The sequence below is a fragment of the Echiichthys vipera genome (genome assembly GCF_963691815.1).
Source record: "Echiichthys vipera genome assembly, chromosome: 8".
Taxonomy (NCBI): Eukaryota; Metazoa; Chordata; class Actinopteri; order Perciformes; family Trachinidae; genus Echiichthys; species Echiichthys vipera.
In genome coordinates, this window is record NC_139833.1 from 3571649 (window position 1) to 3588443 (window position 16795).

General features: G+C 45.2%; 2 protein-coding genes across 2 annotated transcripts in view; both read left to right on the forward strand.

Moving 5' to 3' along the window:
* Positions 1-619: 619 nt before the first annotated feature.
* brd2b (bromodomain containing 2b) lies at positions 620-11557 on the forward strand. Its single transcript, XM_083918602.1, has 12 exons — positions 620-748; positions 3538-3826; positions 4054-4191; positions 5690-5834; positions 6034-6194; positions 6493-6990; positions 7246-7374; positions 7545-7793; positions 7888-8141; positions 8285-8601; positions 10351-10485; positions 11340-11557. Exons 1-12 carry the CDS (start codon positions 717-719, stop codon positions 11471-11473), a joined length of 2481 nt encoding a protein of 826 aa, XP_083774728.1. The 5' UTR covers positions 620-716; the 3' UTR covers positions 11474-11557.
* A 2772-nt stretch (positions 11558-14329) lies between these two features.
* LOC310950675 (H-2 class II histocompatibility antigen, A-U alpha chain-like) overlaps positions 14330-16795 on the forward strand; it is a 4013-nt gene continuing 1547 nt past the window's right edge. Inside the window, exons 1-3 of the mRNA XM_083918608.1 lie at positions 14330-14399; positions 14760-15020; positions 16363-16647. Coding sequence (XP_083774734.1) covers positions 14342-14399; positions 14760-15020; positions 16363-16647 — 604 coding nt within the window. The 5' untranslated portion in view covers positions 14330-14341. The remainder of the gene's footprint in view (positions 14400-14759; positions 15021-16362; positions 16648-16795) is intronic.

Below are 16795 nucleotides of genomic sequence, written 5' to 3' on the forward strand. Positions count from 1 at the left end.
TAATGCATGGCTTAAAAAGGCTGAGGGGGTTAATGGTGGCAGTTTGTGGAAAGTGTTGCTTTAAATGCAGAATCTCACATTTTCAGAGCCTGAAATTAGTTTTAATGGGTTGAAAAAAGATCACAAGTCCATCAGCACGTCACATAAAAGCATGTGCAGCCAGATGATCATCCACACATATAGTCCAGACCATAAACAATAACCAGTCTATTCATAATATCCATACAAATACAGGTACCAATGTAAATCCGACGGGGTTTCATTAGACAGAGAGGGTCTGCAAATAACAAACACATCATAACAACATTCCCCGCAGACAAATACATCATAAACAAAGATAAAGTAAAAAAATAAAGTTGTTATTGTGAATATTTTAAAGCTAAAACCTAAAAAACTGGAGTAAATTCATCGCAGTGCGGCGCCCGCCCTGCTGCCATTGTGCGTTTCCAACATGATAGAGGACAGGGTGTACCCGGAAGTGCCGGGGGCGGGGCTAGGTGACGGACGTGCGGTGACAGCCAATGAGAGCGCAGAACGTCACAGGAAACACTGCGACACTGCCACGCGATGGGGTTTATATCGGGTCAAGCGGAAGCGATTAGGCGCCATTTCACTGCGGAGTTGCTTAGCGGCGCTCCGGTGGAAGTGCAGCGTTCAGCACTGGTGGGTGGAAAAAAAAAAATTGGACCGTAATAACACTCCGCCTTCAAGCCCCGATGGAAGCGGCCGTGAACCCGCACCACGACAGGTAAAACCCCGGCAGGCACTTTTATATCGCGGCCTACGTCAACCGACGAGGTGTGATAGGGACTAACGGTCGAATGCCATCATATTACGGTTGCTAACGCCGCGTTGGTTACCGCTAGCCTCTCCATAGCAACGCTAGCTTGTCACCGAACGTTAGGACACAAACAGACATTCGATTGTAACGGCACGGTTTGTTTACATTCACTGAATTGCGGGTGCATCTGTAGACTCGCTGCACGGTGAAGCCCTTCCCTTTATGCGTGTGGCTCAAAGGGGAGGCAGGTGACAGCTGCCTGCAGCCCCGCCGGCTTGGTTCCCTGCCGGGGGCTATCTTTCTGCCTGTCAGTCAGCTCATTCATCCCGCTAAACGCTCTTATCCCGCATCTTGTGTGAAGATAGAAGAATAAAAACTGGGGATAAATAACGTTACCGTGTCTGGTGTGGTTATAACTCCGCGTTAAAACGCCTTTAATGAGCCGGTTTGTTGATGGCGCTAGCTGCTAGCTTAGCTTCACCGCTCCTGTGATCAAAACATCTGTATGCTCTGACTGTGATGGACTCCTAGGCTCCCTGTTTGACCCTTTTCTTCCTTTTAAAAGCACCGCAGATCGATAAAGAAGTGGTGTTTTTCTGTTATGGGAGCTGGAAATCGATGCCCGTCATTCGTGTCTGTCATTGCGGGGCAGTGTTTACAAACAGGGAGGGCGGGGCGTGCGCACCACGCGATCACCAGCTGTTGGAGACTCTTCTTTCATCGTTAGATGATACAGATGCGTCCTTTGCTCTACTGAGTGAAATATGATTCATTTTTTACTGGAAGCAAACGTTAAATAAGTTTACCGAACCTAAATAATTTATATTTTATTGGACATAACATGAGATATGCATCATAACTTCAGAGAGGACAGCATACTGTAGGCAAAACGTGTGTGTGAGTGAGTGCGTGGGTGTGTGTGTGTGACATCATCTCAGTCCTGTTTGATTTTAAATTTGTTTTTATTTGAGTAAGAACAGTGGAATTGTTGTTTTAGAGTTGAGCAGTTAGCATTTGTTTTTGAATAAGACAGAAACACTTTAATGAAGCATTTTTTGATAGCCGGTTCATAATCCTGCAATATTGCAATACTTTCATCAGCTCTTTGGCAATAGACGGTGAGTATCAGACAATTTATTTAATTGAAAATATTCGAGATTACCAGATTTATGTTTGTTTTATGTATTGATCATCGTGTAGATACTTTGTGGTAGTGTCTAAGCCAGAGAGTGAACTAACGTTGTGTTGCTCACAAGTTAAAAGTTGTTTTATTTTAAGTTATTTTGGCAGATTTGCTGTTAAACAATCATTTTGACGTGTTACTAACGTTATATTTTCTCTGACATCTGTGTCTGATGATGACGGTTTAGTCTTTGTGTGCCTTTAAAAACCTAAACTTTTGATTTATCAGATATTTTGTTGGACAAAGGCGCAGCAGAAAACTGAAACTGTGACGCCCGTTACAAAAACAAGACAAACAAATGAGAAAAAAAGACAAATAGTGTGCTTTGTGTTAGGCATAAGCGTAGTTGCATTGCTCAAGATCAGCGAAATTTCCAGTCAAATATCACAAAACATCTGAGTTCCTATTATTTCAGTTAATTTGCTTTTACATTACTTGATAAATATTCCAAAAAAAGCATAAATAAGTGGTGCTCGATTTGACCGTAAGTGTATAAATACTGGATCGTATTCAGTACAGTGGCTCATGTTTTTCTGAATGCTAACGTGGATCAGCCGTTCTTTGTGTGTCTGGGATCCTGCCTGATAAAGCCCACAGGCTTTACAACAGTTTTTGTGTCAGTGGGGCAAGTGTGTGTGTGTGTGTGCTCTGAACTCTGGGGGGAGATTTAACTTCTTCTAAATCTGGTTCTTGTGCTCCGCTTGAAGGGAAAGGTGAAAAGGGGATGAAGGGGTTTCCGGTTGTGGCCTCATCTGACCGCTTGGACTCTATACAACATTGGTCTGTGTAGTTGTTTTGAACCACAGCCAAGACTGAGGATGCATGCAAGTTGTAGAGTGTCTGAGATCTGTCGAGTCTTTCTTTTATTTAACTTAACTCTATTTGTTCCCATACTCTATTTGTTCCCATTGGGAAATTTGTCCTTTTCGTTTTAACCAAGTCTTAATTGGAGCTGTACTGGGCATCTTTACTGCGCAGGGACAGAGTCCAATTTTGAGGCCGGAGTGCCTCAGTCAAGGGCATTGGCTGATCAAGAAGGCTGGCTCTGAGATTGGCTGCAAACAGGACACTCTGGAGGCTGTGGTGGAGAGGAGGACACTGAAAAAACTGTTATCCATCATGGATCATCCTCTCCACCCTCTCCAACTCACACTGGTCAGACAGCGGAGCACCTTCTCCAGAAGGCTGCTTCAGCTTCGCTGTCGTAGCAACGGATACAGGAAGTCTTTCCATCACTGTATATACTCTCTCACCTTTGCCTGACAGAGAACTCTGCTCTCTCTACTGTTTTGTTGTATATTTTATTATTGTTTATTGTTTATAGCACACTGTGCACTGTATATATACACTATGTATATATTGTATTCTATGTATGTTATGTACAAAGTGTTTTATAATGATGACATTCATGCCTTTTGTAAATGTCCCTTTGTTATTCATATTTTATCAGATAGTGCAAAGAACTGATACGATGATTGTACTTTTATTGTGAGGTAAAATTTCAGTTCCTCCATTTCTTCTTCATCATCCCATGTTGTCTTTTCCCGTCCTCTTTCTGCCTCCTCCCCTCCAGCTCTCTGGTCGGGTTGTCCAGCGGCGGGATGGACCAACACAGTAGTTCGGGCAAACGCATTCGCAAACCCTCCCTGTTGTACGAGGACTTTGAGAGCCCGTCTCTGCCGCACACGATGCCCCAGGGTCCTCCTGTCCCACCACAGCCCCCAGTGAAGGATCCCAGCCGGTTAGGCCGCATGACCAACCAGCTCCAGTTTCTCCAGAGGACCCTGATGAAGTTACTGTGGAGGCATCACTTTGCCTGGCCTTTCCACGAGCCCGTGGACGCCTACAGGCTTAACCTACCGGTGAGTCAAATGCAGGAGTACTTTCACTTTCTACTTTCACTTGTTGAGCTTTATTTATGTTTCTGCAACTCATTGTGGTGCCTCTGCCCAGATCATAAAGTAAAACTCCCCCACTGAATGCTCCTTCTGTTGTCAGTTTGCAATGTTAAATATACTCCACAAGCCATGGTTTCATTTAAAAACTCTCCACGTGTTTCACTTCTGTCTTTCCTTCTGCATTTTCTAAGGATTACCATAAAATTATCAAACAACCCATGGACATGGGGACCATCAAAAAGCGGCTGGAGAACAGCTTCTACCGCAGTGCAAGTGAGTGCATACAGGACTTCAACACAATGTTCACCAACTGCTACATCTACAACAAGGTAGGTTAAAAGGTAAAAAATAGATCTTTATCCATCGTCTTTTTGTCCTTTTTAACTTCTTTCTCAGGGCGCACTCACTTGCTGCCTATACGTCATCACGCCATAACACGTCACACGCATCGATCGCTTTGTTTCCAAATCTTTCCGTAGACCTCAGAGTTTTTGTGCGTCTTGTCGACTGTTTTTGAATCTTTTCATCGACCAAATCTGCAGTAAACACTCCACCTCCGCATCACACCAACGTGAACCTTTCACCGCCATGTGCAAACGTCCTTTACAAAAGCCCACCTCTCCCAAACGGGCCGTGGCCGGCAACAGTACCGACGTGGTACGGTTGCACTCACACTGGTCAAACGAACTAGACTTTAGCCGTGAAACATGCTTGGGCACTGTTCGGGTGGACAGTGTGAGTGCGCTCTTAATAAGATGTTATCCCTCTACATTTAATATCAGGTGGTTCTTACTCACAGCAGGCATAACAGGGTTATCTAAAGATCAAGGCAGTTTGAGCAGTTGAGGATTTAACATACGGTACTTTGATGTTTTAACCGACCTGACCCAGGGTCCAGGTGCAGGTCCTAGGTCTTTTTGTGCCAGGGCAATAAACATTTCACATGAAAAGAGTCTTCTAAACCTTTGCAAACAGAACCTTGTCGGGGACACTATCTGGGATGCTGTGATATGTAATAACAGAACATGTGCTGACCTGCATATACTGTGTACCTGTGCTACAGCATGACTCATGAGGAAAGAGGGAAAACGAAAATGTCAAGTTGACAAGAAAACAAATGACCCGAGAAACCTGGTGATGCCTCTGATGACTTAGTGGAGGTTTATTACAAATTACACAAGTGCTCTGACGATGTAAACAGAGAGTCTGCTGCACACCAGAGGAAGATTGTCACAATAGCAGATTAAAAAAACAACAACTGTTTATATTAACATACTGCTCACTGTGATGGTACAGAAAATGTTTTCTTGCATTAGGTTTTGACAGTGAATCCTAAAACAGGTGTCTTAACTGAGGATGACTAAGGGCGCACTCACACTGTCCGTCCCGTGCCCCGTGCTTTAGGGTACTTGTAAACTCCAGAACAAGTTGTTTGCATTTGTGGAAAATGTTTGATTGTGAATGTTTCCATTAGTGATAGACCGATGCATCGGCCGGCCTCTTGGCGTGAATGCTGCGTTTGCGTCCGTGTTGCTAGAGACGCCCTCTTTAAGTTCAATACATTTTCCTTCTTTAAAAAATTGAGATTTGTAACATTTGTTGTCATCATTGTGTAATTTTTATGATGTAAATTGAGGGAGCAAAATCCGTCGGCAGTCAAAATCCAAATCAGTCGATCCCTTGTTTCCACCGGTCTGCAGATAAATGAACCAGTTAATTATTTAAACCCTAATAAAAAGGATATTGAAATTAAATGATGTCCCAAGAGCAGTGTTTTATTTTGCTTTGCAGTGTGCTAATGTGTTTCTAAATTGTTTTCTTGGCCAGCCGACAGACGACATTGTGCTGATGGCTCAGTCTTTGGAGAAGATCTTCCTCCAAAAGGTGGCCCAGATGCCCCAGGATGAAATAGAGCTGCCTCATCCAGCTCCTCGAAGCAAGAACAGCAGAGGGAGAGGTCGCAAATCTAACTGTGAGTCAGTGACAGTCTTACAGGATTTAAATGACGTTGTTTCTGTAGTTGTTGTTGTTTTAGTTCCCTCCTAGATGAACAAGAAACTCTGCAATTTAGCAGAAATGTATCATGTGAAAGTAGCAGACGTTTCATTTGTCACTTGTAGGATTCAGCTACTAAATGACCACTAATAATTGTTATATTTCTCTCTCACCAGCGAGGGCCCAGCAGGTGCCAGCCGTGTCCCAGTCAGCCTACTCCCCCTCTTCCTCGGACACTGGAGAGTCAATGCCGGCCAACTCTCCCCAGACTGTGCTGACCAAAAGCCTGCCTCCGGCCAACATCATGGGCCTGCCCCCTACACAGCCCACCACCAAGGTAGAAACGAAAAAACACAATACTGATAATGATAATTAGCATCATTTATGTAGAAATGTCTTGACTGGTTGTCTAATTACATAAAAAACTAATGATAAACACCAGTAAGTGAGGGTTCAGCACATGGTCTACAAACACACAAATGCCGGGGCAGGTTCAAAGTCAGAGGCGACACAGATTTGAGGGCTGCATGCAGGAAATATAATAATATTCAGTGTTTTTGTGTTAAGAAAGAATATGTTTAATTCTAATATCTGAAATAAAGCCACAATATTGTCATCACAATGTTTAATTCTAGAAAAAAGGTGTAAAACGTAAGGCGGACACCACCACCCCCTCCACCATGGGTTTGACTGTGGGCATGTCTGGAGCAACACACATGCCGGGCTTGGGGAAAGGAGGCCACGGGGGCCAGGTCCACGACACCTCCATGCACTCCATCTCCTCCATGGGGGGCATGAGCATGGACACCCAACCTGGAATGGGCCTGGTCAGGAGCCCCGGAGGCCCCGTCCTGCTCCAGCCAATGATGGCAGGCGGTGGGCGCAGAGTGGGCAGTGGACGCCCCATTAAACCCCCCAAGAAGGACTTGCCGGATTCTGTCCAGGCTACACCCTCGAGGAAGGGCAAACTCAGCCCTCAGCTGAGGTACTGCAGCGGGCTGCTGAAGGACATGTTGTCAAAGAAACACGCAGCGTACGCCTGGCCTTTCTACACGCCTGTGGACGCCGCTGCACTGGCGCTCCATGACTATCACGATATCATTAAGTGTCCCATGGACCTCAGCACCATCAAGGTGACGTCTCAGATGCTTTTAAGTTGTGTGAAGAGTAATTCTTGTTCTTGTTCTTGTTCTTGTTCTTCTTGTTCTTCTTGTTCTTCTTCTTCCTGTTCTTGTTCTTCTGGTTCTTGTTCTTATTGTTCTTGTTCTTGTTCTTGTTCTTGTTCTTCTTCTTCTTCTTAATTGCAGAATGTCATTTATTAAGAAAAACACATTTATTCAGAGTTGGAGAACATGTTTTAAGGTTGTCCTCTTCTATCCCGTCATCAGAGGAAGATGGACTTTCGTGAATACAGGGACGCTCAGCAGTTTGCTAGCGATGTCAGACTCATGTTCTCTAACTGCTACAAGTACAACCCGCCGGACCACGACGTTGTGGGCATGGCACGGAAACTGCAGGTGAGCGTAGCTGTCCGCTCGTACTTTTCAAATAATCAGACTGAAATTAAGGTGCATCAGACTGTGTGGAAACTATTTTCTGTGACAGTTAATTGTCAGTTTTTTAATCCCTTCCCTGTTTTCTGTTTTCTTAATCTTTGATTTTGTCTTTTTTTATCTTTGTGCCCCAGGATGTGTTTGAGTTCCGTTTTGCCAAGATGCCAGATGAACCACATCTGGATCACACAGCCATGTCAATGAGTGGCCACCCAACGTCCTCGTCCTCTTCTTCCTCTTCCTCCTCCTCGTCCTCCTCTTCCTCCACCTCCGAGAGTGAGCCCAGCAGTGAGAGTGAAGAAAGCGAGAGCAGCCCGAACTCAGACAGCGAGGAGGAGCGAGCACATCGCTTGGCTGAACTACAGGACCAGGTGTGCACACAGGTAAGTCCTCCAGAACTATTTCTTTATCACAACAACTATCAAGTGAAAACAACGGCATTCAGAACGATCACATTTCTTTTAATTCTTCAAACAGCTCCGGGCCGTGCACGAGCAGCTGGCAGCCCTCTCCCAAGGTCCCATCGTCAAGCCCAAGAAGAAGAAGGAGAAGAAGGACAAAAAGGAGAAGAAGAAAAAGAAGAAGCTGGAGAAGCGAAGTCGAGCTGTCCGAAGCAGAGCTGGCTCAGAGGAATGGAAAATGCCTGGCAAGATCCTGAAGACTAAGTCTGCCAGAGCGGGCGGCTCCCAACCCAAGAAGAGCCAGGGGAAGAAGAGCAACAAGAACAGCAAGTGAGTAGTGAAATAATTCAACTTACAAAACAAATTCAATTCACTTACAAACTGTTTCTCATCTTCACATCAATATATGACGCTTCACACTATAAACAGAGACATAGTCCTGTAGCTTTTAATTAATCCTCTTGATTCTGCAGGACCCCGAAGAAGCCGTTCTACCCCCCGCCGCCCATTTCCATGCTGCCACACTACGACTCTGAGGAAGAGGAGGAGATCGTGCCCATGTCCTACGATGAGAAGCGACAGCTGAGCCTCGACATCAACAAGCTGCCGGGGGAGAAGCTGGGCCGTGTGGTCCACATCATTCAGTCCAGGGAGCCTTCACTGAGGGACACCAACCCCGAGGAGATTGAGATTGACTTTGAAACACTCAAGCCATCGACACTGAAAGAGCTGGAGCGCTACGTCATGACCTGTCTGAGGAAGAAGCCCCGGAAGCCTTACGGTGAACAAGGTAAACATTAGTCTTGTATGTAGCTTTGCACTCATTGGTGAGTTATTAGCGTTATTTTGGGAGCAGAAATTAAACTTAGGAGCAGACTTTTGCAGCTTAAATGAATTTCACTGTGATTGATTAGCTGCATCTTTGCAACACAGCGTAGTTCTCAGTTTCCCCCACCCCTCAAACAGCAATTCAACTCAAAGCAGATTTGTGAAACAGAGCTGTAAGCCAGTCAGTAATTATTGACACATGACTTGCAGCTTGGGGTGTGTTTCAGCTGCAGAGCCCAGACCTGTCTGTCATTAGGAAACGCTTATTTTTTCTTTTTTTATACGTACAATCCTCATTTATCACTGTTAATATGCCAGTGTTGGCTAAAAGGCTAATTATCAACAGTTGTCCCCTTGGTCAGATGTTGCTTTAGCCATTAAACTGTAAAATTGTAAAACATAAAGCAGCTGAACAGTGGATGGAAAGCTCAAGTGTGTGTACCAAGAGACATGCATTGGAAGAAATGTACAGATCAAGCAATAATGTAAAACAACAATGTGTTAAGTAGACGATATAACTCAAAACATGACAGCAGATATTCACATTAAAGGGGAGGACCTTCAAGTCAGTAATATGAAAAGGACAAGGGACGGCATCTGACAAACAGACAGGAGGTCAAGTAAACGAGAACAGGCGAGGCAAACGTGCAACAGCTCAGTATAATGGCGGCCCTGGTTGCTCTTTAACCAAGTTATATTCTACTGTGATATCAAATAAAGGTTTCCTCTGCGCTGGATTTACCAAAGAAATAAATATGTACTCATAGTGTTAACAACAAACTGACAGACATGCAGCGTTGTTTTCTCAGCCAGTTAATGCGCTTCACGTACTTGTTTGCCCACATCTGTGTGAATGGGAAAGCCAGCAGAGCAAAACCACACACCGTAGTGACGCGTAAGTCGACCCACGAGCAAAGCAGCGTTCAGTGTAGCCTACATTATTAATAATTTACAGAAACATTGCGTGCAATAATCCACCGTCTCTTCCCCTCCTCCTTTCTCTCTCTCTCTCTCCCTCACACACACACACACACACAAACATACATACATACATACATACACGCACACACACGGTGCTGCGGCACTGCAGTCCATCACTGTCCTTCTCTCTACTGACAGTTGTGCTGCTAAAGTGTCTAAAGTTAGACGTTTGTGGGTCGGGTCGATGAACAGCGCACACCTGTGCACACACAAGACGCCGACGTCTCTTTTGCTTCTGGAATGCCGGCGTTCTTGGACGTCATTACGCCGCCTTTGCTTGGTCTGTGTGAATGACTTAAAAGCCGGCGTTCCTTCATTGTGGCGTTTCGCAATCTCTGTGAAATCCCTTCTGGTCCTCTACCAACATCTTTCATTCACCTCTGCCCTCCACGTGTCTCAGTGACTGAAGGGTTAGTTTTCCTCCTGAGCAAACACGCTGGATAAGCTCCCTAAGATCAATACAGTGATGCAGAAAGTTGGTGTGTACAGTGTGGTCGCACAGTGTTTGATGCATGAAGCATTTAATCAATGACACGACCTGGAAAGTTTGTGTAATGTTGGGTCGGATCATGAAGCTACTGTACTAGCTGCACTGAACGCATGGTCTGTGAGGTTTATTAAATCCAATGAGCTGTAACACAATGTCAAATTTGATATTTTTACATCAATACGCAATTAATTGCATTAAGACGTGAACTTCAGGTCCGTAACAATGTTTTCATCTTTTCAGGTGCAGCAGGAAAAAAGGGCGGTGTTGCCAAGTCTAAAGAGGAGCTGACTCTGGAGAAGAGGAGGGAGCTGGAGAGGAGGCTGCAAGACGTCAGTGGACAACTCAACTCTGTCAAGAAACCCGCGAAACCTAAAGGTGAGCACGTATTCTGCATGTGTCCTAGAGGTGAGCGCATGTGTTCGTATTCTGTATGTGTCCTAAAGGTGAGCGCATTTGTCTGTATTCTGTATGTGTCCTAAAGGTGAGCGCACGTGTCCGTATTCTGTATGTGTCCTAAAGGTGAGCGCACGTGTCCGTATTCTGTATGTGTCCTAAAGGTGAGCGCACGTGTCCGTATTCTGTATGTGTCCTAAAGGTGTGAGCGCACGTGTCCGTATTCTGTATGTGTCCTAGAGGTGAGCGCACGTGTCAGTATTCTGTATGTGTCCTAAAGGTGAGCGCACGTGTCCGTATTCTGTATGTGTCCTAAAGGTGAGCGCACGTGTCCGTATTCTGCATGTGACGATGGTGGTGGAGTAGTTTTTGTGATAAGTGCAGAAACTAATCATTCATTATCGTGCATGTATGTTTGTATCATTTGTAATAGATTATCAGTGTGTTTTATGCCAGATTAACAAGAGACTTGTGTTTAAAATAGACCAGAAACTAGATTGCGATTTGGCTGTGGAGCTCCTCGTCGATATTGTCGGAACAGCTCGGTTGGTTAACATACACAACACATATTTATACACAGTCTATCGTTAACGTAAAGGGAGGCGGGCAGAACTTCAGAGCGCTTCCTCTTCTTCTTCTGAACGCAGCTGCTGCCGAAATGTGACAAGCAGAAAAAAGTTTGACCGCACAGCCGAAGACGCCAGACGCAGCTGTGATGTGTTTGCTCTGTTATCTGTACTAGATTCATTATCCTGTGGGAAAATATCCTCACTGTGGCATCCCCAGTGTCCACCCGGTGCATCTGTAATGATCCACTCTCATTGTTCTGTCCTCAGCGGAGAAGCCCAGCGCCGTGGAGACTCAGGCCCAGCCGACGCGCCTCAGCGGCAGCAGCTCCAGCTCCGACTCGTCTTCCTCCTCCTCGTCCTCCTCCTCGTCCTCAGACACCAGTGATTCAGACTCTGGTTGAGACCCTTAGCGCTGGCTAAGAGAGGAAAAACAAAACTAATAACTCAGGGACTTGGGCTGGCCCAGGACACAACACACCCTGAAACAGTAGTGGTCTGAGATATATTAGAAACCAGGGCGAAAAACACTCCGCGTGGACTCCTAAAGTGTTCTGAATGTGGGACTGAGGGTTGTGAGACGACGTGTCTGCGGGTAACCGTAGAACCCAAACACTAAATGCCTTGGTTTCCCCCTCCTGCCCCGTTGTAAATACTTGTACAAATTTATGTTTCTTTTATAAAGAAGAATTTTATGGTGATCCCCAAAGAGGGAAGCGGAGTAATAAAAGAAGAAAGACGGGCCTTTGGCTGGCCTCGTGCTGTGTCCTCTGTTGTGAGGGAATAGAAGAGTGTTTTATTTATTTGTTTTTCCTCAGACGTTACTGGAATTTGAACCAGCAACCTTTTTTTTGGGTCACAAGCCTTGCTTTCCTAACATCTGGCCTTCTGCTACGCCTAACTTTTAGACTGACCCCATAGACTCGGCCTTAATCCTCCAGATTGTTAATAAGAGATTATTTTGGGGGGAAATACTTTATTGTTGCAGTTAAATCTCAGTTTGACGTTGACGTCTGTTTGACAGCGTGTCGTTTATTTGTTTTATGAAAACAAAGGGTTCACAGTACAGTATAGAAACTGCTTAACATACTGTAATTACAAAGTTTGCAATTAAGTAACGTACTCATTCAGGTGATTTGAATCCTCCTTCAAGTCCTCCAGCCGTTTTAAGACTAATCTTATAAACATGACACTAAGTGAATTAGTGTCTTCGGTATTTTTAAATTGGCTCTTCACTGTTCGATATAGTTCCCAAAGTTTCTCATCATTGCACCAAACTGTAACTGAAATGTGTGCGTCTGTGTTTCAGTGGAGCTGAACACGGGCTGCTGAATGTCCTCGCATCAGAGTGCGGGTTTCTGATTTCCACGTTCGTCTCCGTGAACGAGTATTGCGTCGGTGTTTCTCAAAGGCATCCGTAGCACTTTGAAACTCAGCGAGTGTTTCTTAAAGAAATCCGGCTGCTCCGCACTGACTGGAACAAAAGGCGTTGAGTGAATAACGCTGCAAGTTTCTCGTAAAGAGACGACAGAGTCTACACAGACCCCTGCGTAGTTGAAGCTGTTGTTGAATGTTCAGTGAAAGAATATAAGCTTGTATATACTTCGACTGTATTTGCTGTTGCACAAACTATTGTATTTCTGCTGTTCGGTCTTACTTTTACTTTCTGTTAACCTTGATTCCTTTTTATTTTTTTTACATGCTGTCACTTCTCATTCCAGTTGACTGTCTTAGTTGTTGCCTCTCAGAAGCAAAGCTTTCATTTGACGAGTGTGTTTATTAAAATATTCTCTTCTGTAGAAGGAGGTGGACTTTTGTCTGGTTTGTGTTTTCCTAAATGTGAAGATTATCTGCTTTTTTTCCTCTTATTTTTCATTTCTAAACTATTTTTTAATGTGTATTAACTGTTGGTTGGACAAGAAGAGTAACAGAGACTTCTTAATACGACTAGTTGTTAAATATCCCTAATATTCATCTCATCTCATCTTCAGCCTCTTATCCGGGGTTGGGTCTCGGGGGCAGCAGCTTTAGCAGGGGACCCCAAACTTCCCTTTCCCGGGCCACATTAACCAGCTCTAACTGGGGGATCCTGAGGCGTTCCCAGGCCAGTGTGGAGATCTAATCTCTCCACCTGGTCCTGGGTCTTCCCCGAGGCCTCCTCCCAGCTGGACATGCCTGGAACACCTCCCTAGGGAGGCGCCCAGGGTTCATCATTACCAGATGATCCTGAACCACCTCAACTGGCTCCTTTCAATGCAAAGGAGCAGCGGCTCTACTCCGAGTTCCTCACGGATGCTGAACTTCTCCCCCTCTCTCTAAGGGAGACTCCAGCCCCCCTCCTGAGGAAACACATTTCGGCCGCTTGTACCCACGACCTGGTTCTTTGGGTCCTGACCCAGCTCTCATGACCACAGGTGAGGGTAGGAACCAAGATTGACCGGTAGATCCAGAGCTTTGCCTTCCTCAGCTCTCTTTTCGTCACAACGGTGCGGTAGAGCGACTGCAGCACCGCCCCCGCTGCTCCGATTCTCCGGCCAAACTCACGCTCCATCGTCCCCTCACTCGTGAACATGATCCCGAGGAACTCCTTCTCTTGGGGTAAGGACTCATTCCCTAATATTAAGCACAACAAATGAACGTCATTGGAGAGGTCCACGCCACATCATCGGGTGTTTCGACCACTTATTTCAAGACACCCTCTGTCGAGGTTGGACCACCACAGGATGACCGGCCCCGGGTGTGTGGCGCACGGTGGCACCATGCGTTCACTTTGCAGCCCAAACTGCATCTTTACGTTTCAGCCATAGCTTTAGTTCTGGCTCTGGGAAATTGTGATGGCCTAAAAAGTCAGCAGATCAATCGAGATGAAAACAACAGTTTCCTTAAAGCTGACACGGCATAAATCACCCCTCAGTGCTCAACACTAACTTTCAAACGCTCGGCAACCACATGTTTGCCTTTTTTACTGCGTGTCAGTCTTTCACACACAACAATATCAAACCATGATAAGACATACAATTAAAAGGGTATTATAGCTTTAAAGACACTGTAACAAATCACTGTAAACATGGTGTTTAAAGGGTTTTCTCCAGCACAGTGTGATTTTGGTTTACCTCCACTAGGTGGCAGCCGTTACTCACACAGCACCCTCAGTGTTTTCATGGTTGTTGTGATGATACAAGCATTGATTGGTTTGTGTTGTCAGGAAGTCATCTCAAACTGCAGGCAGTGAAACCTGCTCAGTTTGCTGTTTGGAGGACCTGAAATGCAACATGGCGGTCAAACTGTTCACACTGCTGCTGGTTATTTGTCACCCAAACTGCAGTCAAGGTAAGTTTTTGTAAAAGTGGGAATTACTCATGACTGTAAGGAGGCGTTCAGAGTTTCAGGTCTGAACATGAAGTGCAGAGTAAGTAAGTATGTTAAATGCTTTGGTCATTCAAGACATACCGTACACTTTGATCAGCTGGGACCAGTTTATGAAACACCTTTTTGTCTGGCTCTGTCACCTTCTTTCCTCCATGAGCCACTTTATTTTACTGTGTTGGTTTCCTGCCAGTGGATCAGATGGAGCCAGAAACAGCTAGAATTTTAGTACCAGCATTGACGTCATTTTGCTCACAAAAGCAACGTAACTGCACGCTGCAAACACGATTATAACATGTAATGTGTTTTTAATCTAAACTGCAGGTAAACACTTGCTCCGCTTTTTGACCTTCTGCCAAAGGAACGTGACGGGTGACGGCCAGTATGACATTGAATTCGATGGCGACCAGCTCCTCTACGTCTACCCTGAGCGCCCCTATCAGGCAGTTCAGCGTCTGCCGGAGTTTGCGGAGCAGTGGATCCCTGATCCTGGACTGGCTAAGGACGCGTACGTGTCCCTGGGCACCTGCCAGTACAACATCCCACGAGCCATTAAGGGAGAAAATCATCCTCCAGAGGTCATAGGTGAGTTTTTACTGATTCAATACTATGGTGCTATAGTCACCTTTAGTGAGTGGAGGGAGAAGAACTCTAGAAAGAGCTGTTATCTCAGTAAAAGTACCAATAAAACGGGGCGGCTCTGGCTTGGTGGCAGAGTGGGTCGTCCTCTGTTCGAGAGATTGGTGGTTCGATCCCCATCTCCCCCCGGTCCACATGTCGAAGTGTCCTTGGGCAAGACACTGAACCCCGAATTGCTCCCTGTGCTGCGCATGGGTGTGTAAATGTGGTGTGAATGGTTAGATCAGATTAGATGGTATGTAGATGTCCACTGCCATCAGTGTGAATGTCTGTGTGAATAGGTGAATGTGACAGACACTGTGAAGCGCCTTGAGTAGTCAGATGACTAGAAAGGCGCTATATAAGTACAAGTCCATCCAAAACAAATCTTAGTTAAGTAAAGTACAGAAGCATTATGAGCAAAATGTATATATAGTTTCAAAAGTAACAGTTCTCCTTTTCCAGAATCGTGTCCCCTGTGACTGATATGTTGTTGTCAATGACATTATTAGATTAATAGAATAGAATAGAAATAAAAATAACAGATAAGGAAGATACAAGCACCTCAAAACTGTACTCAAGTCCAGTACTTGAGGAATGGTCCCAAGATCTCTGTCTGAGGCTCTGAAGCTGCTTTTGAATGCCAAGAACACAACAACCAGGAAAGAGTCCTGCTGCTGGGGTCACTTTCCCAAAACTAGATTAAAAGATAATGACAAGAACAAAGGTCAGTGAAACTTCTGTAATGGGAACGACACTAAGCCGTAGTTAAACACACGTTAATGAGACCGGTGCTCTGGTGTATTGACCCAGCAGGGAAAAGCTGGACGAGGTGCATTTACCCTCTCTGGGTGGAGGGGTTGAATTATCAGCACAGGTTAAAGCATCTGCCTGCGTTTATTGTGTATCTCTGCACCGGGAAGTTTCCATTAAGTAGCATTTACACTGGTAATAAAATAGAGATACATTTGATTTATAAGCACCTCTCAAGTCGCCCAAGGACACTTTACAAAACAACAGTAATGAAATACAGTATATAGATAAGAATGCATTCATAATAAACACATGTCTAGAAAGGTGAGTTTGCATCACTTTAATTTGAGTCATTTTAAAATGTGCTTTTCACAGAAATCCCCCAAAATGTTTCTGTTTATGAACGATTAAAGCCACAGCCGATCATTTGGCGTTTGACCCATAATCAGTGTTGGAATCGTTCAGTGTGTTAAACATGTTTTACACTTATGGTTATATTTGGTCAGGTCGTGTAACGTCTTCTTTCTCTGTCAAACATGAATCCATCCGTCTGCAGCCAGCCCCACCTCCATGATCTTCCCCAAGCAGGAGATGGAACTTGAGGTCCCCAACACCCTCGTCTGCTCCGTGAACAACTTCCATCCGCCTACAGTCGACATCACCTGGACCAGGAACGGGCAGCCGGTGGACCCGAGCGAGGTCAGCCAGACTCAGTACTACTCCAACAGTGACTTCAGCTTCCACATCTTCTCCTACCTGGACGTCGCTCCGCAGGTGGGCGACATCTACTCCTGCATCGTCGGCCACATCAGCCTGCCCGTGCCCCTCACCAAGTTCTGGGGTAGGTCGGTCATGATGTCAGGAGTCAGTGGGTGTGAAAGTGACAGAGAGGATGTTTTATGATGGAAATGTTGCACTTTATATGTAAAAAATACATATGTATTATATTATTATTAGGCGCTTTACAGAGTCCAGGTTGCATTCATTCA